A 9338-nucleotide genomic window follows, 5' to 3' on the forward strand; every position below is an offset into this window, starting at 1 on the left:
AACACACATCCATATCGGCCTACCAATGAACTCCTTATCAAGGAGTTCCTGAAGATGCTCCCTCAACTTCTTTAGCTCTACCGGTGCCATGTGATACGGCGCCCGACCACTGAATCAATACCGAAATCAACAATCCTGTCCGGCGACATGCCCAGCAACAGGAAACACATCCGAAAAAATCCCTCACTGCTGGAACTGAATCAATAGTAGGAGTCTCTGCACTGATATCCCTCACGAAGACCAAATAAGAAAGACACTCTTCCCAACCATCAGTTGGGTCTTCAAAATAAAATCACTCTACTAGGAACATAACCCGTCGAACCCCGCCACTCAATCCGTGGCATCCCCGGCACAGCCAACGTCTCCGTCTTAGTGCAACAGCTCAGAATGACACGACACGGAGACAACCAGTCCATACCCAATATCACATCAAAATCGAACATACTAAGCAACAAAGGATCCACACAGGTCTCCAAACCCCCGATAGTCGCCACACAAGACCGATATACACGGTCCAAAACCACAACATAACCTGTTTATGAGAACTCCCAGTCCCTGAATCCATAAAGTGTACGAATCACTATATCTGATCCCAACTCCACCGCTCGAATATATAACACACTTCTTATACTCAAGCATTCTACGACGGACACTCCTATAACTCTTCTGTGCCACCAAGCAACTTGAATATCAGCAATCTACCCAAAAAGAGAGCGTTGCAATACCAATGAAGTACCCTTATCTCAAACACATTGCCCTTTATGAAATGTCTACCTTCATCAAGCCGCACAATTCGTAATATCATTTGCCCAATCATCTGGAACTTCCCGTGCTGCCTAAGAATTTATGACCTTCCTTTCAGAACTGAACCATGACCTTTCACTTGCCTATCTCAACCCTACACAACATACCGCATATACCATGCCATCCTATGACAAATACGAGAACTTCATAATCCATTTCGAGTCACAAGCAACTGCATACTCCACTAGCCAAGAGCTTTCCATTTGATTCAATCTAGAAGAAAATTGCTATACATCACATGCTCCTCAAGCCAGTAAAAATTATACACCTCTAACCGTGGTAGAAACCATCAAGAATTCCCCGAATCCCATTTGCACAAAACCAAACCGTCAGAACTGAATCCTCCTAACTCAACCACGCAAGCCACCGAAAACCCAAGAGCATTGCCACGATACACCTGTAGAAACTCATTACCTCATAAGCACCCAAAGAACTAATCATATCCCTTACCATGCCGGTCCGGCCTACTACCAAGTTGTCCTATTTATCCAAGTTACTCTGAATTTCTTTCAAATAGATATTTCCCCTTGCCATAATAACGCAATCCTCAACCCAGACTGACCACACGAAACTCAAGCATGAAACCGCACCGTCTAAGGCTCCTAAGCTGCTGAATACTCTCTTAAATATTCCCAAAAGCACCACTTTCAAAATATTTACCCTGAAGAGACTTCCTGCGAATCTAAAGCCATTACCTTCACCTTCCTAATACTGATGTGTAGAATCTATAATGATATAGAAATGCCACAAATCTTAACACTCTCCAATGTAAACCTCAGTTTCTGGTCAAATGTACCTCCTGAAGATCTCCAATTATTACATATAAGTCTCGAATCCATTAAAACCATTCTTGGGAGTCATCCACTCTACTTAGGATTCAATTACACTGATCAAACGAACCGAACGACCTGTTCCACGTCAGCAACACCTAAAGAAGTAACCCATCTTTCTAAGCAACCGAGTGATATCCTACACCATACCTGTTACATCCCTTACAATAACAACTAATTCATCCAACGTTTCTCATATGACCTCAAAGCATAACACAACCATTATCAAAATCTTCCTTTACTCGAGCCATCCTCGATCTCAACCCCTGCAAGCCACAACTGATTCACTAATATACCTCAAACTAAAACCAATACAACAGATAATCGTGCAATCAACTAATCAATAGCGGACTCCCCCACTTGGCTCAAAGCCATAGACCAAAACACCCCAAAACTCACAATGCCCATACTATATTTCTGCCATAATACCATGGTGAGATTCAACTAAATCTTTCATAAGTTGATGCAACACAAACCATCTAGTATTTCAAATCATCTGCAATTCTCGCATTCACCTTCGTAACAGTCAAGAAAACTCCCGCACGCAATCCGAACTCAAACTGCAACACATATATTTCACTGGTAAAAGAGGACCTTCAACAAACAACATAGGGTTCACACCACTTCAGAACACTCCGCAGGAGATAACTCACCTGCTCCATCTCAAACTAACTTCTCTTTATACCCTTCCACTGCCATAAACATCACGCAATCAGCAAGTCTTCCTGATTCTGAACTCATATAGTAACATGAAATCTACCCCATTCCCCAACTAGACCATATGAAAAGATCCTTCACACACTCATAACTCAGGGCTATACATCAAATCAAGATGAAATCAAGCACCTAATAGTTCCTTCTATCCTCAAGCAGACCCTTCCCGTCACATTCAATTCATATGAACACATCTCGCAGTCACATCATAGTCACCACATAGCCATCACGTCATCACTTCCGCTAATAGGGACATTACCGAACATACAATTCTAGAAGCACGTGCCCACACAATCAACACCTCAGCACTCAAGCTATAGGCAAAATCCGGCCTCAAGTCCTCCAGACTGGCCCAACATCAACACACAAAAATCACATCTCGCCCTTCGATAAGGGAATCACAAGTCGTCAATGCACACCTGATACCGAGCGCTCATGAGCGCACACGAATGCGTGGAAGGAATTCAAGGAGCTAAGCTTCAAGCTGAATCAATGTCTCATGATAGGAATTCAAGAATGTGAAGTTCATTTCCTAAAGTTTCTGCAGCCTACCGAAGATAAGTACAAACGACTCCGTACCGATCCGCGAGACTCTACTAAACCCGCTCATGACTCGTGAGACCTATGTAACCTAGGCTCTGATACCAACTTTTCACGACCCTAAAACAGACCCGGTCGTGATGGCGCCTATCGTGAAACTAGGCCAGCCTCAACTCCACAATCAACCCGATAATAATACGTTTGAAAACCTTTACGGAAGCTTTTAACAGTTAAAGAACTATTTGAAACATAAGAAATTCCAAGAATAAATACAATCCAGCCCAAAACCGGGGTGTCACAGAGTGCATGAGCGTCTAAGGAAAAATACATAGTCTCATATAATGTCTAAGGGATCAACTGAAATACAACTGGAAGTAAGGTGGAGAGCCAAGGCCTGCGAACGCCATACAGGTACCTTAATAATCTTCCAAGTTAGAAGCCTCGATCAAACATCCACCACTGGATCCAAAGTGCCTCAATCTGCACACGAGGTGCAGGGGGTAACGTGAGTACACCAACTCAGTGAGTAACAAGTCCAACCTTTGGACTGATAGGTAGTGACGAACTCAACCTCCTCGAGGATAACAGAAATAATGTGCAGAAATGTAGGCATGCTTTCAGTTAAATAAACAGCTCAAACAGTAAAATAGAGCAGGTATGAACAAGGTAAAGGAGTGTAACTCTGCTACATCATCATGTTAATGCACATGCTGTATGGAAATGCACCATGCTGAGTGCCTCATCTGCCCACAACCTCAAATGCTCGTCCACTCAGTACTGTATATGGCTCATACGACCCAGGGAAGATCCATCCCGGAATACATACTTCTATGATGGCAATCACTCAGTACTGAGGAAGGCCATTCCAGCCTACGGAGAAGATCCATCTCCAGATTATATCAATAACAAACTCACAACCACTCGGTACTGTATATGGATCAGAAGGCCCGGGGAAGATCCATCCGGGAATATACACACATCACTAACAACAGTCATCCAATACCACCGAAGGCCATCCCAGCCTATGGAGAAGATCCATCTCCAAATATAAATACTTCGGACAAGATCCATGTCCAGGGAAGATCCATCCCTCAATATCATCAACTGCGCTTACTGGGGGTGTAAAGACTCCGGAGGGGCTTCTCTCTTTAGCCCAAGCGCTATAACAAATCCAACGAAGGCATGTTCAATATCTCCCTGCGGCGTGCAGCCCGATCCCATACTGTCACTCAATATCAGGCTCTCGACCTCACTCAGTCATCACTCTCCAGTCTCACACACACGGGCTCAAAATGTCATGATACTAGCCCGAACAATGATATGATGTGTTAAATAACAATAATCGAGACTGGGGCATGATATAATATGCATGAACAAGACTGAGTATAGAATATCAATAGACAGCAAGAAACGACCTCTCGGGTCTCAACAGTATTGGCGTAAAGCCTTAACATGATAATTAGCATGATTTGTAGCTCATTAACTTAATCACATAATTACAACACAGATATCAGCAAGAAAGAGTCACTAAGCGGTGCCATGGAATGATCTAGGCCGCAATTCTCACGGTGTACGCCCACAAGCCCGTCACTTGGCATTTGAGTCACCTCAATAGTAATCATAGAACACATAGTTCGGGGTTTCGAACCCTCAGAACCAAGTTTGGAAGTGTTACTTACCGCAAACCAAGCCAAACTCTAGCCCGCAATGCCCTTGCCTCTCGATTCGGCCTCCAAATGCCCCGAATCTAACCAAAATCAGTTTATAACCATCAATATACGCTAAAGGAGTGAAACCCATATGAAAATTATCAATTTAACTTGAAAATTCCGAAATTCACCAAACTCGACCCCCGGGTCCACATCCCGGATTGTGATAAAATTTATAAAACTAGAATCCTTACACTCTCACGAGTTCATACATACCAAATATACCAAAATCCGGCCACAAACGACCCCTCAAATCCCTAAATCAAAGTCTCAATTTTCAAGCCCTTAATCCCCAATTTTAACCACTAAATTCCACAAACTTAATGCCTAAATAGTAAAATATCACCATAGAAATATGTTTTGGTTCCAAAAATCTTACCTCCACGAAATCCCCTTGAAATCCCTCTTCAATTTGATCCCACAAGCTCCAACCCGTATGAGAAAGTGATGAAATAACCCCAAAATTCACGAAGGCCTTTATTTATATGCTCTGCCCCAGCGATACCGCACCTGCGGAAAAATTTCTCGCACCTGCGGAAAAATTTCTCGCACCCGCGGAAATCACTTATCCGCCCAAAATTGCACCTGCGCTCAACCGCCCGCATCTGCGCCATTGCAGGTGAGCCCAACTCTCCGTATCTACGGCACCAGTCCTTCATAGCCTTGGCCGCATCTGCGACCCCTTTTACGCTTCTGCGGTCCCGCACCTGCAGTCCCCAATCCGCAAGTGCGGTTATGACAGGAAATCAGCAGCTGAAACTGCTCAAACTCAACTCCAATTTTTCCGACAACCTTCCGAAAATCATCCCGAGGCCCTCGGGACCTCAACCAAAAGTAGGAGCAAGTCACATACCACTATTTAAACTTGTACCAACCCTCGGAACACTCAAAACAACGCCGGAACACCAAATCGCCCTCAGATTCAAGCCTAAGGATTCCAAAACTTTCAAATTCCGATTTTGATCAAAAAGTCTATCAAACCTCGTCCGAATGACTTGAAATTTTGCACATACGTCACAAATGACACAACAGACCTACTACAACTTCTGGAATTCCATTCCGACCCCGATATCAAAATTTCCACTACCAATCGGAAAGCGCCAAAATTCTAATTTCGCCAATTCAAGCCTAAATCTACCACGGACCTCCAAATTACATTCCGAACACGCTCCTAAGTCTCATATCACCTCACAAAGCTATCCGAATCATAAAAACCAAATTCCGAGATCGTTTACTCACAAGTCTAATTCCGGTTGACCTTTTTTTCCAACTAAATGGCCCACTTAAGAGACTAAGTGTCTCATTCCTCCACAAAACCACTCCGAACTCGAACCAACCAACCCACTACCACATAATATAGCTGAACAAGACATAAGGAATCAGAAATGGGGAAAACGGGGCTGAAATTCATAAAACGATCGGGCGGGTCGTTACAATTTCGGCGTTATAGGGCTGGATTGCAAGGTATAGGGACTTCCGCCCAAGGCGAGGCAATTGATTGGTCGACTATCTCGTCCGTGGAACAAAAGATCGCAAAGCTGACAGTAGAGCTTGAAGAGACAAAGGCTAGAGGACAAAAGAGAGATGAACAATTTGGTACCCTTCAAGTTCAGCTAGAAAATAGGGACGAACAATTTAATCTCCTTCAAGGTCAGCTGGCCAATCTTCTTGCTAGTGGTGCTTTCCCCATTACCCGATTCGTGAGCCTTCCCCGTGTGCTAATCCTTCTCGTCGTGATCCTTCGAACCATGCCAACGTTGAAGGTTCTAGTAGTGAAGATGGAGATGATGCAATATAAAACACTCATTGAATAGTGTGTATTGCTAAACAAAGTATTGAACTTGTCAACATTTAGTTGGGACTAATTTAGAATGATGATTGTATTGTTGATATTATTTTGTTATTGAACATTTGTATAGTTGTTGTTGTAGTAGTTGTTGTTGTTGTTATTAGCGGCGTTGTTGTGGTTGTTATTAGCGTTGTTGGTTAATTGTTGTTGTTGTTGTTATTAATTATTGTTGTTGTTGTTGTTGTATAATTGTTGTTGTTAATTATTGTTGTTAGTTAGTTGTTGTTGTTGTTGTTGATTTATTATGGTTGAATGGCAGCAATGTAATGCTGCCATTATAGGATGGATATTGGTTGTAATTGACAGGTGGTGTAGCTTAAAAGCAAGCATTTTCTGTCCAGTTTTTACCCAGAAAACCGACCGAAATCGGTCGGGAATAATTTTTTTTTGCCAGAACTTCACAATTTCCGACCAAATTCGGTCGGAAATTTCAAATGAAATCTCCAGATTTTTGAAATTTCCGACCGAATTCGGTCGGAAATTATGAATTTAAATTTATTTATTGTAATAAATTAACAATTTATTACAATTTACAAATAATTATATATTTAAATAAAATTATTATTTACTTAAAATTGCGACCGATTTCGGTTGGTATTTGAAAATTAAATCGGTCGGTAAATGAAGTTTGACATCAGTCAACGCTTTGAATAAACCGGCCGATTTCGGTCGGAAAATTTTCGACCGATCTCGGTTGCAACACGTTAGCGACCATTATTTTTCCGACTAATTAAAAGCGGTCGGAAATTGATCGCTTTTTTACAATTTCCGACCGATTTCGGTCGATTTTCTTCACGAATTTAAGCAGTTTTTTTAGTAGCGTGGGACAAAAGGAATATTATCTTATGTCTTTGAGCTATTGTTAACTTCTGTCACTCTATATGCATTGGTTATTGAATTTCAACAAACATTAGAGATTAAAGAAAAACTAATTTGAGTTTCGACAAACATTAAAAAAACCTAATCGAACTGGACATTGTTAATCCTACTAGTCCCATTATTACATTGATTTATGACATTTGTCTTTATTTTTTGTCCTTCGGAATCTATTGAAAGTTTTGGCGTTTACCAAACCTTGGACTTGGTAAAGATCTCCTTTGGACTTTGGTGTGCCCACTCTTTTCCCCTACATTACCTTCTCCAATACTAGTAGTTTCTGCACGTTTTCTTTCTCTCAACTTTGCCTGCATATTTTGAAGTGGGGTATGTTTGATTATCATCCATACCCTATTGCTCAGGTAATTTTCTTCTCTTGTAGATATCATTGGATGCTATTTTATTTTGTGCTTTTCAACAACTCGATTCTGATTCATTCTTAGAATTGTGTGTTTTCAAAAATTAATTGCCAATAATGTGCGTGTGCTTTTGCTTTCAGTTCATGACACAATTGTTTTATCCGAAGCTAAAAAAGAAAGGGAATTCCTGGTTTTCATGGCCTCTGAAAGGGAGATATTCAGCCTATCGGGTCCATTATTCCTCAATGCTATTGATTGGTAAGGCGCATCTATTAAGCTTTAGCTTTGAGATGCTTCAAGATGTTAATCTGAAATTCTTTTCAAATAAAAGAAAGAAAATAAACGATAATTCTTCAAAATTGGAATAGATCTATGAACTCCTACTTTGCTACAACTTTTGAAGGATGGGTTGATTTGACTCGCACTACACATTGCGAAGATAAACAAATTAAAAATTTATGTTTAGTATAAACTTACATGTAGTTGACTTTAAATTTTGAGTCAAGTTTTCATCTTTATTCACAGGAGAAATACAGATCATAGGAGGTCTGTAGCAGCAAGCTTAGTTCAGAGTGTGTACATTCTCGAACGTGACCGCCAGCAAAATCGCCTAGGCCCTAAAGCCCTAGCTCCGCCCTGGTGGGAATTCTTTCATTTTCGTTTAATCCAAGTCTTGGTGGACAATGAAGATCAATCTTACTTCGGTGCCATTTTCGAATACAAATATCCAAATTCTCATTTCAACTACCCCTATTACTCAGCCCACAATCACAATCAGAATCAGAATCAGTATCAGAATCCACCAAAATATGTGATCGCCTTTCGAGGCACAATTGCCAAAAAAGATAGCAGATCACAAGACTACAAGTTGGATTTTAAAGTCATTCGCAGTAATCTTCACAATAGCTCTCGCTTCCATATTGCACTTCAAGCTGTACAAAGCATTGTTCAAAATTACGGGGCCTCAGATATTTGGCTAGCTGGTCATTCATTAGGTTCTGCAATTGCATTAACAATTGCAAGGGATATGGTAATTAAAATAGGCATTCATCTCGGAACATATTTGTTTAATCCACCATTTGCATCTCTTCCAATAGAGAAAATCAAGAACGAGAAAGTGAAGCATGGAATCCGCTTTGCTCATAGTGTAGTCAAAGCTGGACTTGCTGCTGCCGTCAAAAGTCAGAGGCCAGAGCCTCCACATAAAAGTGATGATTTTACTATATTATCTGCATGGGTTCCTTATTTGTTTGTAAATCCATCAGATCCTATTTGCTCAGAATATGTTGGATATTTCGAACATCGGGAAAAGATGGTTGCGATTGGCGCTGGGGAAATCGAACGAATTGCGACGCAGAATTCAATAAGAAGTATTATTTCGACTGCTATAGAAAAAGAGTCAGAACCGTCGCACCTACTTCCTTCGGCTTTTGTTACTGTTAATTTGAGTCCTTCTCCAGATTTCAAACGAGCTCATGGAATCCACCAATGGTGGAAACCTGATTTGCAGTGCAATTACAAGCTTTACCAGTTTCGATAAGATTTGATATTAATCGTCTGTGAAATTTTAGAAGCTGTGGAACAAAGTGTACAAAGCTGGACAATCTAATTAATTACAGGGATCAAGAAATATTTTTGGTCTTAGGATGAATCTGAA

The 9338-nt window shown here is 41.1% G+C and overlaps 1 protein-coding gene across 1 annotated transcript in view; it reads left to right on the top strand.

The window, feature by feature from the left end:
- The window catches only part of LOC109235554 (GDSL esterase/lipase At4g10955-like), a 1870-nt gene continuing 38 nt past the window's right edge, over positions 7507-9338 (top strand). Inside the window, exons 1-3 of the mRNA XM_019401714.1 lie at positions 7507-7684; positions 7822-7939; positions 8207-9338. The exon at positions 8207-9338 is cut by the window's right edge and continues 38 nt beyond it. Of these exons, the coding sequence (XP_019257259.1) occupies positions 7878-7939; positions 8207-9221 (1077 nt within the window). The 5' untranslated portion in view covers positions 7507-7684; positions 7822-7877 and the 3' untranslated portion in view covers positions 9222-9338. The remainder of the gene's footprint in view (positions 7685-7821; positions 7940-8206) is intronic.

Source organism: Nicotiana attenuata, chromosome 12 (assembly GCF_001879085.1).
Source record: "Nicotiana attenuata strain UT chromosome 12, NIATTr2, whole genome shotgun sequence".
NCBI classification, from domain to species: Eukaryota; Viridiplantae; Streptophyta; class Magnoliopsida; order Solanales; family Solanaceae; genus Nicotiana; species Nicotiana attenuata.